Source organism: Trachypithecus francoisi, unplaced genomic scaffold, assembly GCF_009764315.1.
Source record: "Trachypithecus francoisi isolate TF-2019V2 unplaced genomic scaffold, Tfra_2.0 Lachesis_group17, whole genome shotgun sequence".
Lineage (NCBI taxonomy): Eukaryota > Metazoa > Chordata > Mammalia > Primates > Cercopithecidae > Trachypithecus > Trachypithecus francoisi.
This window is the reverse complement of record NW_022681462.1, coordinates 107,463,836-107,490,701: the sequence shown is the minus strand read 5'-3', so window position 1 is coordinate 107,490,701 and position 26,866 is coordinate 107,463,836. Positions and strand designations below refer to the sequence as shown.

Below are 26,866 nucleotides of genomic sequence, written 5' to 3'. Positions count from 1 at the left end.
GAAGGGAAACGGGGTGCCACCCCCGAAGCAGTGCCGTGGATCCATCTCCAGGAAGGAAAAAGCCTCCACGGTGTTCCTTCGTTTCTATCCCACCCACTGGAACCGGACTGAAGTTCGCCCTCAGAAAGGCTGAGGGAGCCAGTTCTTCACGAGCTGTTTGAAGTTTGCCCTCAGAAAGGCTGAGGGAGCCAGTTCTTTGCGAGCTGTTTGAAATTCGCCCTCAGAAAGGCTGAGGGAGCCAGTTCTTGGTGAGCTGTTTGAAGTTTGCCCTCAGAAAGGCTGAGGGAACCAGTTCTTGATGAGTTGTTTGAAATTCGCCCTCAGAAAGGCTGAGGGAACCAGTTCTTGATGAGTTGTTTGAAGTTCGCCCTCAGAAAGGCTGAGGGAGCCAGTTCTTCATGAGTTATTTGACAACCTTTTGCCACCCCCTTAGTTAGGGGAATTCAGGGGTTCCTTTCCCTGAGAGCAACACACACTTCCCTCTGCTGAACCATGGGAGCAGGCCGGGCTCTGCCACGAGGCTGGGAGGGCTTGGTGGGGGCGGGGTGAGTGTGGGGTGGCCCCACTCACATTCTGTCGCTGCCAGCTGTGCCAGCAGAGGCCTTGGCTGGGATTAGTTTCTGTCCGTGGTTTCAGGCATCTGCTGCAAGGCTCACAACTTAGATAAGGGTGGTTGCCCTATGAGGTTCTGCATGAGGTCCACCTTAGCTGCTTAGACATTTAAATTCTCAGATATGGTGTCCTTTACACTTTCATTCACTGCTTCAGAGAGGTGTGTACACCCGCCAAGGCTCACAAGTCAGGAACCACATGCGTGCTCCTTAAGGCGGTCTGCCAGCCTACTCAGCAGCCGGTCACCAAAAAATCGGTTTTAATACCTAAAATCACCATGGGCAATTGGATTTGACACTGTTCTATACATAGATTTTATGAGGATTGAATTGCTCTGAGCGTGGTTCAGTAGTGAGGATGCCAAGCTCCTGCTCACCCTCCCTCCAATGAGGTTCTTTCTCAGGACCCTGCTGCCCCTGGCCTAGAAACCATCCATGACTCCGTGGCTTACAGAAGAGCCAATGTGCAGGCTGGGCTTTCCAGCTCACCTCTGCATCCTAGGTCCCACAGCCACGTTCGTCTCCTCCCTGCTCCGATGCATGCCACACGATGCCCACCCCAACTCTCCACCCTCACCTGGAAGCTTGGCCTCCCCCGCATGTCACCACGGGGTCAGGATGCTCACCTGGTGCCCGATCCTGAGGCTTCTCACCATGCTCCTTGGTCATAGTGGACATACGCTGCCATTGGGGTGCAAGGTATGGAGAGCTCCTTGGTCATAGTGGACGCACACTGTCTTTCGGGTGCATGGTATGGAGAGCTGGATGCATGTCTGCCTCATGGCATGTCATGCTTTCGGAAAACAAAAGCGGCTTGCAAAGTCTCCTAAGCCGCTTTTGTTCCCCTTCACAGTGGCTTGTTCTTGGTGATCACCCCGTTCATACTTAACGAAATGAGGAAGAATGAAGTGCGCCTCTTTGATTGGATGGAGTTTACATGTGGTATTTCCAGCACGGCAAAACCTTCAAAACCCAAGTCGGACTGCGTATAACACACAGACAATGGGTGATGAAAACCGCGTGAAAAGGGACATGAACGTTAGAGGCTCCGTCTGCATAGGAGTTCCCGACACTGGTATTTTGTCATAGGAACATAACTTCTATTTTCATCGGATCTTCATAAAAAGTGTATGAAACGGACGAGGGATGCATGATTATTCACATTTCATAGGGCAGCAGATAAACAGAGGAATCATGAGGTGCCCAGTTTTACTCGGCTCACAAGGGCTGAAGAGTCATATACTTATACACTTAGATGTTTCCCTCAAAATCCGCTTCTTCCTACTATAGCATATCATCTCGTTAGGTACAAATAAAAAATACAAATAAAATTCATTCACAGCCACAGTTTAATTCCACTTAAATAAACAAATGGTAATAAATAGTTTGATAAATAATAATGTTTCTGTAAGACTTTGGATAGGCCTGGTCCCTGTAGCTGATTTGATGTGTGTATTCGGGAGACAGATGGGACAATTATACTCAGAAAATTGCACAGAAAGGAAGGGGTGTTTTGTCCCAGAAAGAAAGATAAGACGAACGAGAACCCTTCAGCCGTTATGTGGAGCATTCATTGTTCAGTGCCAGGAAGTATCCTCAGCTGAAGGGTGGGCTCTTGCACAGAGGCCGCCTGCACTATAGTGGGAATGTCAGGTTGGACACGAGGCTCACCGTTACTCATAAAGATGTTGACACACTTGCACAGAACGACTATTTCTATAACCAAATGTATATACTACACTTGGTGGGGAAGGAAAGGGAACACAAAACCCAGGTCCCAAAGCTCCCCGTTCAGGTCTCTGTGGCACAGCGGCTGTGGCGGGGTTTTGTCTGGATCCTATCATTGTCTAAAGTCACAGCCTGGACACCCGTAAACACAGGAAGAATCACCCTTTTCATACCAGAGTCACAGAGTCTTTTGAGCTTTGTGTGACGGGATCGCCATGACGTGGGCCTCCACCTGTGTTTTATTGTTCTCTAGAATTTTCACCTGTTACTGGTGTCTTACTGCCATGCACATGCCTTCATTATGCCAGATCTGTGATTGATATCTTTCTGTGTTTAATTTATTTCACCTGTTTTGCTGAATTTGCTGTGAAGCCTTTCTGCCCTAATACTTACTTACATTTTTCCTCTGCTTCCCTCCCTTCCCGTGTAAATATTGACTTAGATGTCTTTATGTTAATGTGAGGTGCTGCCCTGCACACGCCCTGGAAAAACCCATGATGAATGTCCTCAGTGTCCCTCAGAAAGCAGAGACTGGGGCAGCTGGGATGCCTCTTCCCAGAGCTGGAATCCACAGCACTGCCTCTCTGGCGTCCACTCCTCACACTGCTGGGCCTTTGCCTTTGACTTTCGTCGTGTCTGCTGTGCTGCCATATCTTCCTTTCTAGGCTGTAAAAAATGGCTTTTGAAATTGAAAATGTGATACAACTATTCAGGCCAATGTGGCTGCACTAATCAATAAGTCAGCTACGATCTGTTTTTTCTTCTGGAGGTTTGTGAATATTTGATAGAGTCCTTCTATTTTAGATGGTTGAACCTGGATCTGGCTAAATGTGTATAGAAATGGATTGTCAGAAACCTTTTGTCACCTTGGGGTGGGTGGATGTGGAATTCAGTTTGGAACTTTTAGGTCTAACTTTCCTTACCACGCTTTCTATCACAAGCCAAAATCTGCTTTTTGTCTCAAGTTAGCTTTCCGTAAGAATGAAGGGAGTCCCATTTTCCAATCCCAAGATCTAGACTGAAGTGCAGCAGATTGAATGAAGAGTATTTCAGTGTTACTGCTTTATTGCTAATGAATCAATGAAAGGCATGCTTTTAAAGCTATCAAAGTAAGTAGAACTTGACAAGGATAATATAAAATGGACTTTGTAGCTGAATGAGAAATGTTGAAACCTCAAAAAGAATCACAAGATACATCAGAAGTGCTGAGGTGCGCGTGCTGTGCACTGCAGGTCGAATTTAAATTCTGAGTAGGAAGAGCCTTCGTCCTGAGGAGTGGCTGGAAGCAGGAAGGGGAGTCAGCATGCTGCCAGGCCATTCTTACCTTTGCAGGTAAGAGCACCCACACACCAGAGCACCCGTACACCAGGGCACCTGCGTACCGGGGCACCCTCATGCCAGAGCACCTGTACATTAGGACACCCACACACCAGGGTACCCACACACCAGAGAACCCCTACACCAGAGCACCCACACACCAGGGCACCCGCATACCAGGGCACCCACACACCAGAGAACCCCTACACCAGAGCACCTGTATACCAGAGCACCCCCAATTCTGGAGAGTTCTCCGTGAACCAGGGCCACGTGTGAGCAGCTACAGCCTTGCCTGTGTAACTGGAGCTATTTTCACACCTGCTTCCCTGGCAGCTTTTGTTTCCTCATTCCAATGTTGTCAGGCTGATAGTGTTCTAGTGAGTAAGAGAAAGCTATTACAGACTCACACAATCTTTTAAAGTAGGTAGCACTCACTAGCTCCGCTTCTCAGAAAGAAAGCCCTAAAGCTTTCTTTAGGTGCTCCGGTATGTGGGTGTGCAACAAATAATCCAGTTGTTTTTGCTTTAGAAATTGCCTGAGCTACAAACCCTCCTGGCCCCAAAGATGCTGTCCTGAGACCTGCTTTGCCATTGCTCCTCAAGTTCAGCCAGTATTATGGCAAGTGTCAGTGTCCACCACTGGGGACCTTCCTGGAAGATGAAAAGTACTTTTTAATTTAAATATATGTAATATTTCAAAATGTCTAGTGTCCTTCAAATTACTTTAAGAATTTAGACTTCCCTGTTATCAATGATAAATAATCTCTCAGGGCCACTTAGAGAGACTCTCTGAGAAGAATCACTTGTACTGAAGTTTAACTCTTTGAGGAGGATAAGAAGAGTGTCCCTTGTGCAGGGACAATCACTGAAGTTTGGGGAAGTCTAGAAATTTTAAAAGAGCAGGATTTTGGAAATGAATTCAGGTCAACGTTCAAACCCCATGGTGCCCTTTTGAGTCGCTCTGAGACAGCCCAGGGCCTGCCCTCCAGGACCTTGGCAGAGGGTGGGGCCAACGGGTCCCTCTTCTAACAGACTGGTGGGAACAGTATCAGTTTCCTTATGACTGACACACTAGTGAGTGAAGATCATGATTACATTTATGATGGAAACATCTTATGTTTATGCAGTTCATGTAGACAATGGGGATGGAATCGTAGGTGGCTGGATGTGGCATCTTCAGAGCTTAGAATGCTTGTGATTTAAGCGAGCTTGGTGGTCACGGGCTTTAGGGCTTTCTTTCTGAGAAGCAGAGCTAGTGAGTGCTACCTAGTTGAAAAGATTGTGTGAGTCTGTAATAGTTTTCTCTTATTCACTAGAACACTTTATCAGCCTGACAACACTGGAATGGAAAGGAAACAAAAGCTGCCAGGGAAGCAGGTGTGAAAATAGCTCCAGTTACACAGGCAAGGCTGTAGCTGCTCACACGTGGCCCTGGTTCATGCAGAACTCTCCAGAATTGGGGGTGCTCTGGTATATAGGTGCTCTGGTGTGTGGGTGCCCTGGTATGTGGGTGTCCTGGTGTGTGGGTGCCCTGGTGTGTGGGTGCCCTGGTGTGTGGGTGCTCTGGTGTGTGGGTGCTTTGGTGTGTGGATGCTTTGGTGTGTGGGTGCTCTGGTGTGTGGGTGCCCTGGTATGTAGGTGCTCTGCTGTGTGGAAGCTCTGGTGTACTAGTGCCCTGATGTACAGGTGCCCTGGTGTGTGGGTGCCCTGGTGTGAGGGTGCCATGGTGTATGGATGCCCTGCTGTATGGATGCCCTGATATGTGGGTGCCCTGGTATGTGGGTGCTCTGACGTGTGGATGCTCTGATGTGCAGGTTTATTTTAAGAAAGTTAGGTAAGAGCATCCCTCAAGATGATTGAGTCTTTTTCTAATAATTCCAAAGGCACTTTAAGGTTTCAGAGAGCCTTGGATTGTTTAATATAGAGAAGTCATTGCCGAATATAAACCACAGAAGGTGTCTGAGGTGACTGTAATTTTAAATAAGTTTCTAATATTAATACACTGCAGTGTATCATTTAATTTTAATAGAAACAACTTTTACTATGATCTTTCCTTTTTTTCTTTTTCCTTGAAATGAAGATTTAACATCAAATTCAGCAAAACAGATGAAATCAATTAAAATATAAGGTGGCATCGTGCAGGGTAGGCACGGCCTCAGGCCCCTGGGGAGCTGGAGCCCTCACTGAGTCCTGTGTGTGGCTCTGCTTTCTGGGGCTCAGGAGACCAGGTAGTTCAGTTCCCCAGGAATCAGAACCTAGGTGGAGCTGTGCCACCTCAGCCTCCAGGGTGAACAGCAGCAGCTCCCTGCCTCCCTGAAACTGGACAAGATTCCCAGAGTTCAAGCTACAGAGGTTCCTGCTTCCCCAGGGCATGGAGTCCCCACTGCACTGCTCCACACCTTGTGGGTCCCAGGCTGCACTAGCATCTTGCCGTTCCTGGGTCCTTGCTGCTGCTGCACTGGCCTCACAGGGCCTGGGCCACTGCCATGTCCCGCCATCCCCGAGCCACCACTGTGTGGCACCTCATCTCCTGGGCTCTAGTTGCTGCTGTGCCCTGTTGGTTTTGGGTCCAGGATTGCAGCTGTGCCCTGTATCCCAAGAGCTGAGCTTCTGGAGAACCTCTTATCTCCCAGGGCCATGACAGTGCTGTGTCCAGCCCCTCCGGGTCAGAACCAGAGCTAAAACCTGGCCCCCCAGGTCTGAGCTGCCAGAGTCTGCCTCAGAACAACAGATCCCAGCTTCGTGGACAATCTGAAGCCACCTGAGCCCCAGAGAGTGAATCTGCACCTTGAGCACCGGGTGCCACAATGGCTTCACATCACCCAGAGCCCGGGGCCCTGGCTCCACAGCTGCCCTGTGCACATGTGCCCTGGATCTCAGTGCCACTGCAGTTGCCTGAGGGCTGTGTCAGACCCTGTGCTAAGACAGATTCCCTCAGCTGAGACTCCCCTTTACAGAGAAGACAAAATCAGTAGGATACGTAAAGCCCTTGCCACCAGGGACCCTGGACTTATGCTGCCACCATCATTGCCCTGAATTCCTACAGCCTATACCACTTAGACACACAGTCATTACTGACATTCATTACAACTGAAGAACCTGCACAGAGACTATACCCCTGCACCCTGCCCAGCTGGCACCCTCAGGCCCGTCTGTATGTGAAAATCTTCCCCTACAAAAGGCCCTACTTAAAGATTAGAAGAGATAAGAATCAGGTAGCATAAAAAGGAACCAGACGGAAATCTCAAAGCTGAATAACTCAATGAAATAATAATAAAAAAAAATCAATAGAGGACTTCAATAGCAGACCTAGATTAAGCAGCAGAAAAAAAAATCTGTGAACTTGAAGATAGGTCTTTTGGAATGACTCATTTGGAGAGTTGAATAGAAAACAGAATAAAAATAGTGAAGAAAGCCTACGGCACTCACAGGAAGCAATCAGATGAAGAAAGTTCTGCATTATGGGACTCAGAAAGAGCAAAACAGAAAAAAAAAAAAGGACAGAAAGCTTATTTAATAAAATACTTACTGTAAACTTGGAAGTTTTCAGTCTTGGGAGAGATATGGTCATCCGATTTCATGAAGCTCAAAGATCCCCAAACATATTCAACCCAAAGAGTTCTTCACCAAGGAACGTTTTAATCAAAAGTGTCAAAAGTCAAAGACAAAACAGGATAATTTTAAATGAAGCAAAAGTGTTAAGTCACATGTAAGGGAATCTCCATTAGTTTATCAATGGATTTCTCAGCAGAAAACTTGAAAGCCAGGAAAGAATAGTATGATACCTACAAGGAAAACAAACACAAAAACCATTAGCCAAGAATTCTGTGCTCAGCAAAGCTGTCCTTCAGAAATGGAGAAAGTAAGTCTTTCCTAGATTTAAAAAAAAAGGATTTCATTATCAGTATACTTGCTGTATCTAAAATGCTTAAGGGAGTACTTCAAGCAGCTAGAAAAGGGTAATCATTATCACAAATACACCTGAAGTTACCAAACTCACTGGTAGAAGTAAGTACATAGTCAAATTCAGCGTACTCCAGTGTCATCATGGTGGTGTGTAACCCATACATATCTCCAGTATGAAGGTAAAAAGTCAAAACAGTAAAATTAAGGCCACAATAACTTTTTAAGGTATTCACAATGTCAAAAGATGCAAATTGTGACATCAAGAACATAAACTGTGGAGGAGAAGTTAAAGGCTCGATTTTTTTGTATACAAAAAAAGTAAGTTGTCAGCAACTTAAAATTGTAGACTATAAGATATTTTACATAAGCTTCATAATATCCACAAAGCAACAACAGCAACAAAATAATAGCAGATATACAAAGGATAAAAATAAAGGAATCAAAGCTGAGCACCACAGAAAATTATCACATTACAAAGGCAGACAAGAGGGGAAGAAAGGAACAGAGGATCTACAAACAACAACAAAAGAGAATGACATTGCTCATTTCTTATGTGTCAATAATCACCTTGAATATTATAAACAAGAAAATAAGAGAATGGCATCGGTAATTCCTTATCTATCAATGATCACCTTGAATATTACAAACAACAAGAAAATGAGAAAATAGCATTGATCATTCCTTCTTTATCAGTAGTTACCTTGGATATTCCAAACAACAAGAAAATAAGGAAATGGCATTGGTCATTCCTTATCATCAATAATTGCCTTGAATATTACAAAATAACAAGAAAAGAAAGTGGTATTGGTCATTCCTTATTTATCAATAATCACCTTGAATATTACAAACAAGAAAATAAGAGAATGGCATTGGTCATTCCTTATCTATCAATTACCTTGAATATTACCAACAACAAGAAAATGAGAGAACTACATTGGTCATTCGTTATGTATCAGCAATCACCTTAAATATAAATTGACTACATTCTCCCATCTCAAGACATATAGTGGTGAAGTGGACTGAAAAAGAGATGATCCCAACTATATACTGGCTATAAGAGACCCACTTTATCTTTAAGGACACACATATATTGAAACTGAAGATAGGGAAACAATATTCCATGCAAATGGTAGCCAAAAGAGAGAAGGGGTGGTTAAACTTACATCTGAGGAAACAAACTTTAAACCAAACTGGTCACAAGAGACAAAAGGCCATTATCTAGTGAAAAGGTGCTGATTTATCAGTAGGACGTAACAATCATAAACATATATGCATCCAACATTGGAGTACTTAAATACATAAAACAAATATTAATGAACATAAAGGGATAAATACATAGCAATACAACAATCATGTGGGACTTCAGCACCCCACATTCAACAATAGATAGATCAACTACATAGAAAGTCAATAAGAAAATACAGGACTTGAATTGTACTTTGGGCCAAAATGACTTATCAGATATATAAAGAACTTTCCATGCAATAGCAGCAAAATACACATTTTTCTCTAGCACACATGGAACATACACATGGATAGACCATATGTTAGGCCATAAAACAAGTCTTAACAAATTTTGTATTGCAATTCTATCTAGTATCATCTCTGACCACATGGAAGGAAACTAAAAATCAATAACAGGAGGAATCTTGGAAAATTCATAAATAGGTAGGAATTAAACAGTATTGTCCTGAACAATCAATGGGTTACGGAATCAAAGGTGAAATTTGAAAACTATATGTCTTGAGACAAACAACAATGGAAATACAACATACCAGAACTTCTGGGATGCAGCAAAAACAGTTGTGAGAAGGAAATTGATAGTGATAAATACTTACATTAAAACAAAATAAAGACCCCAAATGAATAGTGTAACATTAAGCCTCAAGAAATGAGATAAAGAACAGCAAAGTAAACCAAAAGTTTACAGAAGGAAGGAAAGAAGATCAGAACAGAAATAAGTCAGACAACAGTAAACAATAAAAAGAATTAGTAAAACTAAGAGTTGTTTTTTAAAATATAATAAAATTGGCAAACTCTTTGTCTGTACTAGTCCATTCTAACACTGCTATGAAGAACTGTCGAGGCTGGATAATTTATATAAAGGAAAGAGTTTGACTCAGTTCTGCATGGCTGGGGAGGCCTCAGGAGACTTACAATCATAATGGAAGGGGAAGGGGAAGCAAGACACCTTCTTCATAAGGTGGCAGGGAACAGAATTAAGGCAGGAGAAACTACCTACTACTTGTAGAACCATCAGACCTTGTGAGAACCCACTCAGTATCATGAGAACAGCCTGGGGGAAACTGCCCCCATGATCCAATCACCTCCGCTTGTTCTCTCCCTTGACACGTGGGGATCATGGTGATTGTGGGGATTATAATTCAAGATGAGATTTGAGTGGGGATACAAAGCCAAACCATATTATAATCTAAGAAAAATAAGTTTCAAATAGAAAAAGAAGTGAAGGCATTACCATGGACACCTCAGAAATGAAAGGATCATAAGGGACTATTATGAATGATTATATGCCAGAAAATTGGACTACCTAGAGGAAATGGATACATTTGTGGAAAAATACAATCTGCCAAGTTTGAGTCAGGAAAAAATAGAAAGACTGTACTGACCAAAACCAAATTGGGACATAGAAGTAATCAAATCCTGTCAACAAAGGAAAGCATAGGACGAGATGGCTTCATGGCTGAATTATACCAAATATTCAGAGAAGAAATAATATCAATACTTCTCCAACTCTTTCAACAAATAAATCTAGAGGAAATAATTACATATGCATTTTTAAAAGCCAGCATCACCGTGACACCTAAACTGAACAAAGATGTCACTAACAATGAAAGCTACAGGCCAGTTTTTCTGATGAACAAATGATGCAAACATTCTCCTAATGACTTTAGCAAGCCAAGTCCAACAGCACATCAGAAAGATTACATACAATGACCAAGTAGGAGTCTTCCATGGCATGTGAGGCCAGTTTAACGTTTTCAGATTTACCAATGTGACACATCACATTAACAGACTGATGCAGAAAAATCATTTGACAAAGCCCAGTATCTATGATGAAAAATGTCAGCAGTTCAGGTATAGAAAGCATGTTCACAATAAAGCCATTTATGAAAAATTCCTAGCTAACATTATGATCAATATGATAAAACAAACGCTTTAACATTGAGATCCTCCACAAGGCAAGGATGGCCAGTCTCACCACTTTTATTCCACATGACACTGGAAGTACTTGCATGAGCAATCAGACAAAAAACAAAATAAATAAATAAAAGGTATCTGAATCAGAAAGGAAGAAGTAAAGTTATCTGTTTGCAGATGGCATGATTCTCTATGTAAAAACCCCAAAGATTTCACAGAAAAACTGTTAGAACCAATAATTAAATTCAGTAAAGTGTCAGGATATGAAATTAATATGTAAACATTAATAGCATTGTTATACACAAATAATAGCTGAAAAATCAAGAAAATCCCATTTATTAATGCAAGCACCAGAAAAAAAATATTTAGCAATAAGTATAACCAAGGAGATAAAAAACCTATACAATGAAAACTATAAAATATTGATGAAGACAATTCAAAACATTGAAGAAGATAGAAATAAATGGAAAGTTATTTTGGGCTTGTGTCTGGGCTCATGGTTATTAACATTGCTAAAACATCTATGAGCCAAAGTGATATATAGGATTCCACGTAATCCCTATCAAAATCCCAATGACATTTTTCACAGAAACAGAAAAAAACAATTCAAACATTCATATGGAATCACAAAAGACCTTGAATGGCCAAACAGTTCTAAGAAAAAAGTTGAAGGCATCACAATTTCTGATTTAAGATTATATTACTGTAGTAATCAAAACAGTATGATGTTGATATAAAAAACACACATACACCAGTGGAACAGAATACAGAGCCCAGAAATAAGTCGAAACAAATGTGTTCAACTAATTTTGGACAAGGGCATCAAGAGGATACAATGGAGAATGTATATTCTTTTCAATAAATGTTACTAGGAAAACTGGACTTCCACATGTGATAGAGTGAAATTGGGCCTTTAGCTTAACCATATAGGAAATCTACCAAAAATGGATGAAAGTCTTAACTGTAAGATCAGAAGCCATAAAACTCCTAGAAGAGAAGTAGGAGAAGAGCTCCTCGATATTGGCCTTGGCGATAATTTCTTGGCTGTCACACCACAAGCTCAGACTACAAAAGCAAAATGGATAAATTGGACTACATCAAACTGAAAAGTTTCTGCACAGCAGAGAAAACAAGACCAGCAGCAGCAGCCTGTGGATGGGGAAAGTATATTTGCAAAACATGTATCTGATAAGAGGTTAATATTCAAAATGTATGAAGAATTCATTCAAGTTAATTGGAGAAGAACAAGTAACCCAATTAAAAATTGGCGACGCAGATACAGAGAGACAAGCACCACATGCTGTCACTTATATGTGATATCTGAAGCAATTGAACTCATGGAAGCAGAGAGTAGGGCGGTGCTTACAGGGGCTGGGGGTTGGAGAATGGGGAGATGATGGTCAGAGGGCACAGACTCTCAGTTATGCAGTGGGATTTTTTTTAAGTTCTCTTGCACAGTGTGGCAAAGATAGCTTTTTAACAGATTATTGTACGTTTCAGAATTGCTAAGAATATTATCTTAAATGTTTTCATTATAAAACCATGAAGTATTTGAGGTCATAGATATGTTAACCAGCTTGGTTTCATTATCTCGTATTGCATTCATAAATCGTAACATTGTTTTTGCCCTATAAGTTTATATAATTGTAAATTGTCAATTACCAATTGAAAATATATAGGATGGAATATTACTCAGTCTTAAAGAAGGAGGAGGTCCTGCCCTTTGTCACAACAGGGTTGAACCTGGAGGACACTATGCCAGGGGAAACAAGCCAGACATTAAAGGGAAATACCACATGACCTCACTTGTGGGTGGAACCTGAGGAAAAGATCAAACATGCAGAGAATGAGAATCAAACAGTGGCCACCAGAAGTGAGGAGATGGCGGTGGGGAGGAATGAGGAGCTGTAGGTTAGAGGATGCAAAGCAGTGCACAAGTGGGTGAGTGAGTCTAGAGGTCCGGTGCCCCACATGAGGACTAAAGGTCACACAATCATACTGTGTTGGGGATTCCTGCTACGTTTTAGCTGCTCTTGACACACACACACACACACACACACACACACACCAAACAAAACAAAAATATGGGTAATCAGGTGAGATGATGGATATGTTAGTTTGCTTCACTATAGTAACCATTTTACTATCTATAACATCTTTTTTTTTTTTTTTTTTGAGACGGAGCCTCGCTCTGTCGCCCAGGCTGGAGTGCAGTGGCCGGATCTCAGCTCACTGCAAGCTCCGCCTCCCAGGTTCCCGCCATTCTCCTGCCTCAGCCTCCCGAGTAGCTGGGACTACAGGCGCCCGCCACCTCGCCCGGCTAATTTTTTGTAATTTTAGTAGAGACGGGGTTTCACCGTGTTCGCCAGGATGGTCTCGATCTCCTGACCTCGTGATCCGCCCGTCTCGGCCTCCCAAAGTGCTGGAATGACAGTCTTGAGCCACCGCGCCCGGCCCTATAACATCTTCTTTTATGCCTTAAACATACTATTATTATTAAAAAATAGTAACAAAAATCTACTGCACATCCACAGGACATTCACAATTTGAATCAACAGCATTAACCTTCAAATTATGTTAAATAAAACTTTTTCTTTATAAGTCTTTGTTTTAATATGCTAAATATTAAGTTACTCTACTAAAGTCTGGCTACTCGAAAGATTTCTTGCATAGCATATTTATTTCATAATATTAAAACTTCATTTCTTCATTCATGAACTTTATTATCAAAGTAGAGTTTTTGTCCTTTTTTAAGTCAAGAGTGTGTGACAGAAAGCTGGGCTTTCCTCTCTCCTTTCCTCCTGTCTTCCTCTTGCTTCTTCCCTCTCCCTCCCTTCACCTTCAAAGCACCCATACATTTGTGCATATTTTTATTTGTATTGTTAGGTTTGAAGTTTGCTGCTTTCCTCTAATATCTTGGTGTTAGTCATTCAAAACCCTTAATAACCTACCATACCTCCAAACCAGAATTGTTTTCTAAGATGAGTTATTGTAAATATAAATCACAGAAGGAAGGACTCATCTGGCATACTTGAGATGGACATGCTACCTTTCTTTTCTTGCAGATTTACAGTAAATAAATGTCAGCTGTTTTAATATTGTTGTGTGTTTTGCTTAATTTATTCTCAATGGAGAAACTTTCTCTCATGTGGCAAAAAGTAACACATTAGATCAGATAGTAAATTTCAGAACAGGATATGATGATAGAATAAATGACAGAAGTAGACAGTAAGGTGTGGCGTACAGGGATAGGGTGAAGCTGTGTTTTTTTTTAATTAACACATAATTGTGCATATTTATGGGGTACATGATGATGCTTCAATGCATACCATATATAGTGCTCAGATCAGGGTAATTATATTCATCATCTCCAACATTTATTATTTCTTTGTGTTGGGAACATTCAATATGCTCTCTTCTAGCTATTTGAAAATATACAATATATTATTGCTGACTATCATCGTTCTACAGTGCTATAGAACACTAGAAGTATTCCTCCTATGTAGCTCTAATTTTGTATCCTTAAAAAAATCTCTCCACATCTCTTTTACCCTTTCCCCTTCCCAACCTCTAGTAACCACTATTCTACTCCTTAGTTCCATGAGATCAGCTTCCACATGAGTGAGAACATGCAGTGTTTAACTTCGTGGGCCTGGCTGACTTCACTTAAAGTAATGTCCTGCAGGTTCACCACTCTGCCACAAATGAAAGTGTTTCATTCTGTGTGTGGCTGGATAGTGCTCCACTGTGTGTATACACCACATTGTCTTTATTCATTCACCTGTTGTGGGACACTTAGCTTTGTTCCGTATCTTGGCTATTGCAAATATTGCCACAATTAACATGGGGTGCAGATATATCTTTGACATACTGATTCTCTTTCCTTTGGAGAAATGCTAGTGGCGGGTTTGCCAGAATCATATGGTAGTTCTATTTTTAGTTTTTTGAGAAAGCGCCATACTGTTTTCCAGGGTGGCTGTACCAGGTTACATTACCACCAACAGTGTGAGTTTCCTTTCCTCTCCACCCTCACCAATATTTGTCATTTTTGGTCTATTTGGTAATAACCATTCTCACTGGGATAAGATAATATCTTATTGTGGGTTTTATTTGCATTGCCCTGATGATTAGTGATTTTAAGCGTTTTTTCATATCTTCAGTCATTTGTCTTCTTTTGAGAAATGTCTATTCAAATCATATGCCTATTTTTCAGTAGGATTTTTTTTTTTTTTTTTTTTGCTGTTGAGAGATTTGAGTTCCATGTATACTCTGACATTAATCCTTTGTCAAATGAATACTTTGAAAATATTTTCTCCCATTCCATGGCTTGTCTCTTCACTCTGTTGTTTCCTTTGCTGTGCAGAACCTTTTTAGTTTGATATATCCCATTTGTTTATTTTTGCTTTTGTTATCTGTGTTTTTGAGGTCTTATTTATACAGTTTTTTCTCAGACCAGTGTCTAGAACCATTGCTTCTATTTTTATCATCTAGTAGTTTTATAGTTTTGGGTCTTACATTTAGATCTTTGATCCATTTTGAGTTGAATTTTTATACAAAGTGAGAGATGGGGGTCCAGTTTCCTTCTTCTGCAAGTGAATAGCCAGTTCTCCCAGCACCATTTATTGGAGAGAAAATGTTTTCAATGTATGTTCTTGGTGCCCTTTGTAAAAAAAAAAAAAAAAAAAAAAAAGTATGTTGTCTAGAGATACATGGATTAATTTCTGGGATACTTATCTTGTTTGATTATCTATTTTTTGCCTGTACCATGTCATTTTGGTTACTATAACTTTGTAATATAATTTTAAATCAGGAAGTGTAATACCTTCAACTTTACTCGTTTCTCAGGATTGCTTTGGCTACTTGGGGCCTCATGTGGTTCTGTGCAAATTTTAGGATTTTCTTTTTTATTTCTGTGAAGAATGTCATTGGTATTTTGATAGGGTTTGCATTTAATTTTTAAATCACTTTGGGAAGTATGGTCATATTAACAGCTTTGATTTTTCCAGCCCATGAACATGTTATGTCATTCCATTGTGTCATCGTCAATTTTTTCTACCAGTGTTTTATGGTTTTCCTTGTAGGGATCTTTCATATCCTTGGTTAAATTTATTCTAAGGTGTGTGTGTATGTGCGTATGTGTGTGGCTGTTGTAAATGGGATTGGTTTACTGATTTTTTCAGCAAGTTCATTGTTCGTATTTAGAAACACTATTGATTTCTGTATGTTGATTTTGTATTCGGTAACTTTACTGAATTCATTTATCAGTTCTAAGAGTTTTTTGGTAAAGCCTTTAGGTTTTTCTATGCAAGATCATGTCATCTGCATCTGCAAAAAGGGACAATTTGACTTCCTCTTTTTCAGTTTGGATGTTCCTTATTTCTCTTGCCTGAGTGCTCTAGCTAGGACTTCCAGTACTATGTTGATTAAGAGTGGTGAGAGTGGGCATCCTTGTTTTGTTCCAGTTTTCAGCTTTTCCATTCAGCATAATGTTAGCTGCAGGTTTGTTATATGTGGCCTTTATTGTTTTGAAGTATTTTTCTTCTATACCTATTCACTGAGAGTTTTTGTCATGAAGAAGTGTTAAATTTTATTAAATGCTTTTTTTTCTGAATCTATTTAGATGATCCTATGGTTTTTAATTTGCCATTCTGTAAGGAATGTAATTTATTTATTTTTGTGTATTGTGAATAATGGAATTGTGATCATATCTAGAGTCTACTCATTTCATCATTTGGGGCTGTGTAAAGACAAAATTGCTTTTTTAAAATGAGCAAAATAATTGTATACATTTTTATTACACATATGAATACATACAGTAATTTGAAAAATGGATTCCATGGATTTGAATTTATTTTTGTCTTATTATGGAATTTTTCTTCTTTCAACAGGCTTTGTAACATAATGAATATCTCCTTTACACATTTATTCATAACCATTTCATTATTTCTCTTTCATTTAAGTGATGCCTCCATCAACACAAAATGTACAGTACAGAAATAGTGTTTGATAAATGAATACAAGCTCTGGTCTCCCTGCTTCTCTCAGACCCTCACAGTTTAATCTGAGTTTCCTGTGCCAACTTTCAATATTGTTTATATGTTGCCATGATATGGCGGAGGGTGAAAACTCTGTTAGAAACTAGGACTTCTGCTTGGGGTTTTACTTGTGGACAGGTTCTGCACTGGACTAACAGACATTGGAAATCTTCTTGTCCAAGGCTGATAGCCATCAGCCAGGATGCGAGTGCACAGGAAATGCTCAGTTTGTCTTTTCACAGCCACTTAATGTGACTTTCTGATATTCCAGTTGATTTTTTTTTAAATGAAATCTGCATTTTCGACTTGGAAACTGTTGGAAAACGATTCGGTTTATGATTTTAGGAAACCATTACTCATCTACTTCCAGTGCTGAAGGGGAGATCCATACACCTAGGATAAGTGTCTAGCCTTTCCATCTTCAGAGAAAATGTTATACAGCAGGGAATCGACCTTGAATAAACGACATATACCTTTTATGCAGGGCATTTTCAGAAAGTACCAAAAGTGAGATGAGACAGTTGATTCTTGAGATAAGCTAAAGGATTTGCTACTCGTTCATTCATTTTTCTAAATCTTCTAATGAATGATTTCCCAAGAAAACTCTGCGTGGTTCTCACTACTTAGCTCCTCTGCAGAGCATCCTTCTTTACACTGATTTCGAAAGTCACTGGCGTTTACCAGAAGTCTTTATGATAAATGACAAGATGAAGTTTTTATCTGCATGTCCTGCAAACGTGCTTTTGAACTCAGTGTCCATTTTGGTACCTTGTTTCTTTTGTATAAAGGTCTACATCATGATTTGAGAATTCCTTCCCACGGAAATGTGTCTTTTCTGGTAAATAGATGCAAATATACAATTTTGGATAAATTTGGCATTGGAAATTAATAATTTCATCATGGTCGTCTCTCATCTGAGGCAAACTGTAGAACCAAACCATAAAGCCAAATATGAAGGTCAAGTTTGTGACTGCCTTAATTTAACTTTGTATGTAATATTTGTCATTCTAAGTAGTTCTTAATGTTCCATGTTTTAAATTTAGCAATTATAATATGCATATAACTTATGGCATTTCACTTTTAATTCTTTTGAGGTGAAACTGGAAACCTCAACCACTTCTGCTTGTCCTGGTGTTGAGTAGAGCTTGGAGGATTTCTGATGACCTGTGCAATAGACTCTGCAGTCAATAATACATCATTGCCAAGTTTATTGAGCCTGGATAATGGGACCTCTCACTATCATCAAGAGAATGCCTTTAAATACCTCTTTAATATTTTATAACCTGTTATCTTCATGTAATTTAATATATAAAATATTTGAAGGTGATGTTCACAAGGTTGTAAGAAAAATTCTTGCAGGCCATACATCCACTTAACATTTGTAGGGAGCAAGTCTACTTCTTATTGATTGTAGAGTTCCTGATAATAAGAGTTACAGGCAAAAGAACTCATTCATCTTAAATTCTTGGCCAAAAAACTTAAAAGCCATATGTGCCTGTCTTATTTTTCTTGCTTATTTTACAGAATATGAGCAATGAAAGTATTTCTGAGTCTGAGAGTCTCCGGCTTCCTTTACTGCTTCTCCTGAGTAAACAGGCTGTCACTTACCATGGACATTGACATCCCAAATTCATGGATGACATTCTTTGGAGCCATTTGGTGAATTGACAACCTAATTTTTTGCATATTTTTTTCTAGCAAACTCTCAGAATAAACTCAGAGTTTAAAAATAGCAATATGGTTTTCTCAGTTGAATAAAACTAACTCATATATGAAAAAGAAGATAAATTTTCATTTTTCCTTTCAGATTAATGATATTTTACATAATAAAATCTTTTTTTGCATTGCAATTTTTTCCAGCCAGAAAAATTCAAAAAGAACTGTAACACTGCTGAAATTATTTTAAGAAATGACAAAGTTTTCTTTTTGATACATCATCACAGTTAGGCTGGTGGAAACTACATCTAGATGGCTCGTCCATCCTTTCAACATTTGTTCCCCCTCCCCAAAAACTCCTGGAAACAATTTAAAAGAATGTTCTAGGCCCATATTTTTGGAGTAACCTGAGAAAGTCTTGTGCCCAAGTCATAAAGCATGTGTTTCTTGACAAGAAGCTTGATTCATTTGCTGGAGTACAGTGTTGGAGATTAAAATCTCTGTGTAGAGAAGCATTTTTCATAGCCCTTCGTGAGTCGGTCGTCACTGGGTACTTTGCAGAGGTGAAGAAAGTCTATTGAAAAGTTAGGCGTTCACATTGGCACTGCCAATTTAGAGTTTCATTCGCTGCAGATAGCTAAATCCTGCAGCCTGTCATCAATACTATGGTAGTTTTTCTATAGTTTTGACTAAATGGTAATAAAAACAAATTTAATGACCTTTGTTTTATCCGGTAACACAAGGTAAATTCAAACAATGATTATAGGATTTATACAGTCAACAGGAGCCCCAGACAAGACACAGCCTTGGGCCAAACTATAATGTGCCTTGCTAGTGAGATGCAGTCAGCTCTCTGCGGGGTTGACGCAGGTTTCCAATTGTAAGACATTCTGGTCTGTTAAGATTATATAAGCACCGTCTGATTTATTCCTGAGTTAATTTGCTGACGTTAGTTTTAATCAGAAGATGTGTTTTGACTGGCAGTTCTTGGTGTCTGTGTGCGGCTGGCGTTTCTTGGTAGATTCGTTTAGGTGCTGGAGCGCTACTGTTGTAGAAACGTTTTGGTGCTGGAGTGCTACTCTTGCTTATCAGGATGTGAAAAGGCAGTTTAAGTTCCAGAGTCACACTCGGAATGGATTCAGCTACACCCTGGCCTGCGGTGCGCAAGCTTCGAGTTGCTTTGGCGAATCCATTTGACTTCCATTCTCTCAGATTATGTATTTTAGTGATATCGTTGGAGTCCACGGATCGTTAAAGTGAGCTCTTTTTGAAAATGAGCACAAACGTGGGACACACTATTCATTTCCCTCAGTGTAAAGTTCCAGAGAAAATGCAGCAACTCTCCTGCTCTTCTAGTTCACACCTTTATGAGGGGCCCATTTAACCCACTGACAGATCCTTTATCTTTTGAGCTCTTCACCTAATGGGAAAATGTTTACATTTACTTTCACCCATGTCCTAGGCTAACAGCTTTTCTCTAAACTGTCAAATACACATTCTCGTATAGATTTTAATATAGTCTCTGCTACATTGTTTTACAAAACAATAAATTGAACTGTAAACTTATTTAAAGTTTCAGAAACCTTTTGTTTTAAAAATAAAATAAAATTAGAGCTTATTTAATCAGATAATCTTTCTCTCTATATATACATATATATATAACCTTATGTGTATGTATGTGTGTATATATGTGTGTATATACATACACAAGTTGATAGGTTTGACAGTATGCATTTAATCTGTAACACCCAAGTACACAAATACAGTCAGAGCCACAGGGAAGCTGAGTAAAAGCAGCACTCCTTTCTGGATGCCTGGAATTGAGGCATGATTTCAGATCACCCAGCTGCTGTTGTTTCGATACCATGCAAACTACCTGAAGACAAAAAATTCTGTCTTGATGTAGACAATTTTCCCTTAAGTTTTGTCACATTATCTTTTGATCATGTGTCATCGTGGTGGTAAGCAAACCTCGATTCTGTTTCTAGGTTGCCTGTTCCGGAGGCAGTGAGGCAGTGGGTGGGGACTGAGGGAGTGACTCTGAGCGGAGTTGTGGGGTCGGCTGCGGGTCCGCACTGTTAGGCGGGTTAGCCGTCCTCCACTGTGGAAGCTGAGTGTAAGCTGTGGAAGAAGCTGAGACGTGTGTTGGCTGGGTGTACATGATACCATCCTCTAAACCACACTAGAGCAAACGCCCACTCACCTTCCCTCCAATTTCAGAGCTAAATACTGCCCAGAGCCCCATGCCCCATGCCTGCCCCTTCTCTCCAGAGTTCAGTGAGAACCATGCTTTTGCTTTTCTCTACAGTTCAGCCATGTATGTGTCCCCAAACATCACTTTGTTTAGTTTTGCTTCGTTTTGAACTTCACAGTAATTAAAATCATACCATATGTCTTCTTTGCCTTACATTCTCTGCTCAGTGTCTAGTCAGACATGCACAGGTGTTGACATGGCACGTGGTCTGAATTTTGACCCTGAGGTCTAGAATTTTCACCTGTGGGGTGATGATTATGCCTTACATGTGGGGTTGTGATGTGGTTTAAATAAGTCCATAAGGACTATGAAGGTTGTCTGACCTGTGAGAAATGCTCAGTAATTTTAGTCATCATTAATTCAAATAAATGATAAAATCTTATCATTTAGATAATATTAATTATTGGTAACAAATATTAAGACTTGGTAACAAATATTAAGTTAATATTAAGACTTGGTAACAAATATTATCATTATATAATACTATCCACATGCATATGTGAATAAATATTTAACAAATGTCTTAACTTTACAAATTCTAATTACTTTTCAAGAAAACACAATTATGTTCATGATAACACAGTTGTGTTCCAAACCTTGATTACGTTACCTATACATGACCTCAGATAACCCTATAATTACTTTATCTTGAAAAAGCAAATACAATGAAACAAAATATCACCTCATTATAACATTTTGTAGGAGTTTGAATATTTATATGGATTAAAATGCATTATGCTGTATTTCCACTTCGTATAATGAGGCAGTGGCCATATTACCATAGGGATTAACTAGAATCACTTTTCAGCTAAAATCAACAAACCTTGCCTAATCTGACCAAATTCATTTTATTTAGGGACATTAAATTTTTGAATTAAAATCAAACTTTCCTGATTTTATCACCCGTTTTACCACTTTTTAATATTTTTTAAGGCTGAAAGTGTCCGTCAGGTGAAAAACATTTCACAGATTTAGCTGGAAAGTATTTGTAATTACGTTTCATTTAATAGCTGGGACTGACTCTCCTTCCTCTTCCCTTTCACTGAACCAAAATTGCTTAAGAAGGTTGGTTTTAAGGCAGCATTTCACAGGGTTCACACTTGTGTGATGTTGTTTGTAAACTTCAGCTGTGAATAACTACATGGAGCTCCATGATGGGCTCTTCCTCTGCTCTCTTTGCTTCTTAAGCTATATTTAGGACCGAGCACAACGATGACTTAAAGTTCCGTGAAAGTTTTGTTTTTTTTTTTTTTTTTTTTTTTTTTGAGGCAGAGTCTCGCTCTGTCGCCCAGACTGGAGTGCAGTGGCGCAATCTCGGCTCACTGCAAGCTCCACCTCCCGGGTTCACGCCATTCTCCTGCCTCAGCCTCCGAGTAGCTGGGACTACAGGCGCCGCCACCTCGCCCGGCTAGTTTTTTTTTTTGTATTTTTAGTAGAGACGGGGTTTCACCATGTTAGCCAGGATGGTCTCGATCTCCTGACCTCGTGATCCGCCCGTCTCGGCCTCCGTGAAAGTTTTGATAACGCTTGAACTAAATTAGCGTAAAGCCATTTCAAGTCAGTATATTTAAGAACCTTGAGCATTCTGGAAAAGATGAAATTATGGTTTACTATAAATTCAGTTGTCAGTAGTTTTAATGACCCAGGTTATTGCCACAAACAGAGGAAAGAGGAAACAAAATCTAAGAAACCATTGAACAAAGAAACAGCGATTTCACACAGTTTTTTTCTACCCGAAGGACTCTGGTGGGGTGTGAGGAAAGGCTGGACTTCCGTTTGTCTGGCCGTCAAATGCTTAACCCAAGTGTGGGCTCCAGAACTGAGGGAACGTGGTTGTTACCCACAGCAAGAGGAGGGAGAAAGTGGAGGCAAGAAAATGAAGAATAAACCAACAAGCATGTCTCACCACATTAAAATTATTGTTTTCCTGCTGTTCAAACTCCTAATTTTTAGTTAAGGAAGGATTTCCGTATCTTCTTTAAGGATTTTAATTTGATCCTTTAATTTTCTGCAAAAACTGCAGAAAGTGTATGCCAATGTTTGCTATTTACCTAGACTGCTGCTGGCATTTTAATTACTTGAGAATTTATCACATTATATTTTTACACACACAAAAATTATGTGCCAGCTCCTTAGGGCCTCACTGTCTCCACTGCCTCAGTGCCCACCGGCCTCCAAACTTGCAGGACCTGCAGAGCCTGGAGCTCTCCCAGTCAGAGGCAAGTAAGGAGCAGCCAGCCCTGGGATCCCTGCTTCTCCCAGATCAAGGTCCCTGGGTGGCTTCAGAGCTCAACTCAAAACAGAAGATGTATTGACTCAGCTGTCCAGGACCCTCTTCAGGGTCTGTGAAATGTTTTAATGAGGCGGACTTCCCTCCAAGTAAGCACTGCTCTGCTCCCCATGGGCATGCTGGGTGAGGAGGCCTGGCACCCAGACAGATGCTGGGCTGCCATTCATCGTCATCTCATTAAACCCCAGGTCCTGCAGAAAAGCCTGAGTCAGGGGAGGCTACTGACCCCACCGGCTGGCTCAGCACTGCCCTGTGTGAGATTTTCTGCCATCTGGAGGCAGCTTCTGACCAATTCTAGAGCAAAATAGACCTCACTGCATTAGTTCCAGACAGGAAATGGCAGCTCCATTCTGAAAACTCTAGATACCATTCTTTTCAGGGAATTAGGTTATGCATTTTGGTGCCTGGATCTGGACATTTTTGTCTGCTGTTCTGTGGGATCTCAGACTCACATGTGGCTTGTTGACAAAACAAAATGCTGCTTTCTGCTTTAGATGAGAAGAGTCAGATGCGTCTTCACTGACTTTCATTAAAGAGATGAAGTCATTTACTGTGAGGGATTACCATACCTATCATTTTAAAAACACATTACCTCGGCCAGACGCGGTGGCTCACACCTGTAATCCCAGAACTCTGGGAGGCCGAGGTGAGCAGCTCACCTGAGGTTAGGAATTCAAGACCAGCCTGGCCAACATGGCAAAACCCTGTCTCTACTAAAAATACAAAACAATTAGCAGGGTGTGGTGGTGCACATCTGTAATCCCAGCTACTCGGGAGCCTGAGGCAAAAGAATCACTCGAACCCAGGAGGCAGAGGTCACAGTGAGCCAGGATCGTGCCATTGCACTCCAGACTGGGCGACAAGAGCGAGACTCCATCTCAAAACAAAACAAAACAAAAAAGCAAAAACATTATCTCCTGCACTGGACTTGTTCGATGACGACACTTTCCATAAGTAGCTAAAGTTTGTTTTGTAAAAATCAATGCATCTAAATGCACAGAGATTTTTATTTTCTGTAGATCCATTCAGACCATGGGGTAAAATACTTTGATAAGAACAACTTTATCTCTATACTGTTAGACAAGCTGAAGCTGAGTTTCTGATGTGCCAGGTAGGTATTTAATAAAGGTGATGCTTCTTAAACTAAATATTGAGAATTATGATGATTAATTGATTTTGGACCTTGTTTTTTATCATATGCAATTTTCTGCACTTTTCTATCATCCATATTATATGATCTGTATAATCACTACCACATGTGTAATTTCACATGGAATCCACATATTCTGTGTGTACTTTTTTCTGTTAGCCTTTGATTCCCTTAAAATTTAGGGTTGTAATGCTTCTGAGGCCTCAGCTCAGAGTCCATTATTCCAGATAATCAATAAATGTTTTCAGGATGCAGCCCACCCTGGTGTGGCTAGAGAGGGGAAGAGCAGCATGCGAAGAGCGGAGAGACAGACAGACACAGAGACAGTGAGAGACAGAGGGGGGCAGTTTGAACACAGGGAGACGGCGTGGGGGAGAAGAGCTGCCACCACTGCATTGTTCACGGCAGCTTTGCCATGGACAGTTTCGGTGCAAATGAGAACTTTATTTGGATCACTTAACATCAGTATCATTGCTGTAAATGAGAACTTTATTTGGATCACTTAACATCAGTATCGTTGCTGTACAGAATCGGTACTATTACGTACAGTGATCTGAAAACTATAGTTTCAACATGATTTGATATTTGCTAAACACTAGAAGTAATATTTAGAATTGACATTTAATCTGTCTATAGTTTGTCGAGAGCATTCGCACTTTCAAAGAACAGGTTATTACTTGTTTTCCACTATTTAAACAAAGGCTTAAAATTGAAACAAACCTATATGAAGGCAAAAATTGGGGGAAAAAGCCTTAGCTTTTGTGCAGATTTGTTCGGTCTTATTTAATGGGGCTCTCTCTGCCTCTCTGACGATGGAAACATGAAACTCTGACGATGGAAACATAAGTGAAAACATGCTGCATGGATTGTAGCCAAACTTTCTCTACAAAGTTTTTCAATTTGTTGCCTTTAATATTCTAGGTACAGTCATTTTGATTAGAGCTGTCTGTGTACGTTTGTTTGTGGGAATGAGGGAAAATACTAAGTGACTTTGGGAATTCCTTGTTTGTTGCACATTTAATGAAAAATGTGCATCAGACTTTCCATATCCTAATGAAACCCTTTATTAGGAGGAAGTGACATTTGTTTTCCACATTAAACAAGTCTTCTGTGACTGGAAAGCAACTCTCTTAATGCACGTAAATCAATCTAGCTTTCCTTATGAAGCGGCCACCTATTGCTGTGTTGACATTTCCCACACCCCCGTGGACACATGCACACACACATCCATGTGTACACACAGGCACACACATGACAGATTCACAGACTCAGACTCGCAAATACCCATGCATGCCACCCACACCCACGCATGCACACCCATTGGCACCTGCACACACAAACACATATCTACTCACGTGGACACGGGCACACACACACACACACACGTGGCCACTTCAGCTGCTGCAAGCACTGTGCTTAAATGACTGTCATAACAAAGCATAATGTCGCTGAGATTTCTCTTAACACTGTTGCCACTTTTGCCACCCTGCAGCGGACCAGACAGGGATGTTGTTCGTAGGCGATGCTGTTCTCCAGGTCAGTATTGTACACGTTCATCCTTAACTTGATTGCATTTTTATTTTTAACTTGTATTAATTATTATTCTCAACATTCTTACTTTGTCATCTGTTCAGGTTAATGGCATAAATGTAGAAAATGCAACTCATGAAGAAGTGGTAAGTGAATTACATTTTATATTTGTTCTGTTTCTTATTCTTTTATTTGAATTATTTGTCTCTGTAATTTGTATTTAACGAGTCTATCCATAGATGCAGTCTTAGAATTGGAAAGGAAGCTTAAAAGGTTTAGTAAATCGTGTTACGAAAGGACCTTAACGAAGTGCCCACTGTCGACTGTTGTGTGCTGACCAAGTCACTTCACAAGCTTTCCCATCAGGGATCCTCACAAACGCTGTCAAGTACACTTGATGAAGCCCATGTGATCACAAGGGCACTGGAACTCAGGGAGCAGGTGACTCACCCGGGATTCCTGAAGGGTCGTCATCGTGCTGAGCACAGGAGGTGTCAGGGCTTTGCAGGGTCTCCCCGTACCGCCCAGGTACCCTGTACCCCAGGGTCTCCCCGTACCGCCCAGGCACTGGAACCTGCAGGGCCTTCACACCTTTGCTCCCTGCTGGCTGGCAGCAGCACGCACGCATTAGAACGTGTGCCGTGGAGGACGTCAGGTGAGACCTCTGAGGGTCACATAAGATGGTGGGGGTCAGGATGCATTTGGTGCAGGACGTCTTCCGTGGAGATGAGCTTTCTCCAGTGTCACGTCAGCTTAAAAGGCGGATGAAACAGACGTCTGTCCCCGAGGTACTCATTCTGGCTGTTGGGAAGAGAGAAGCCAAGTGCAGCCTCACCATGGGGCTGATGCCAGGAAGCATGTGGTAGGGACACATGGTCAGTCCGGTGCCTGCAGGGTGGGGGCAGAGGTGGAGACGGTATTACAGCTGAGAGATGAGGTGGAGGGCAAAGCAGGTGAGATGCCTGGCAGAGCATCCCTGTGCTGATAAGTGAGCTGGGGGACACAGGGTCAAGGAGAGAGGCAGCAGAGCTGAGTCCAGGACGCACGTCTGGGGCCCCAGGCAGCCAGCAGAGCCCTCACGGGAGGTTAATTCTGTGAGTTGCAGCAAAAGGCAAGCAGTCTGGTAATTTAACCAGTCCCATGCAGAGTAACAGGCACGCGCTCATTTATTCTTCAGTGTTTATCTTTTCCATTAGCCAACTTTTAGTTCCAAGGAAGGGCCAACAGCCCT

At 40.9% G+C, this 26,866-nt stretch overlaps 1 protein-coding gene across 2 annotated transcripts in view; it reads left to right on the top strand.

The window, feature by feature from the left end:
* The window catches only part of SNTG2 (syntrophin gamma 2), a 353,789-nt gene that overhangs the window by 130,538 nt on the left and 196,385 nt on the right, over nt 1-26,866 (top strand). For both annotated transcript variants that reach the window (XM_033176694.1, XM_033176695.1), the window contains 2 exons: nt 25,598-25,641; nt 25,740-25,781. In XM_033176694.1, the coding sequence (XP_033032585.1) occupies nt 25,598-25,641; nt 25,740-25,781 (86 nt within the window). The remainder of the gene's footprint in view (nt 1-25,597; nt 25,642-25,739; nt 25,782-26,866) is intronic.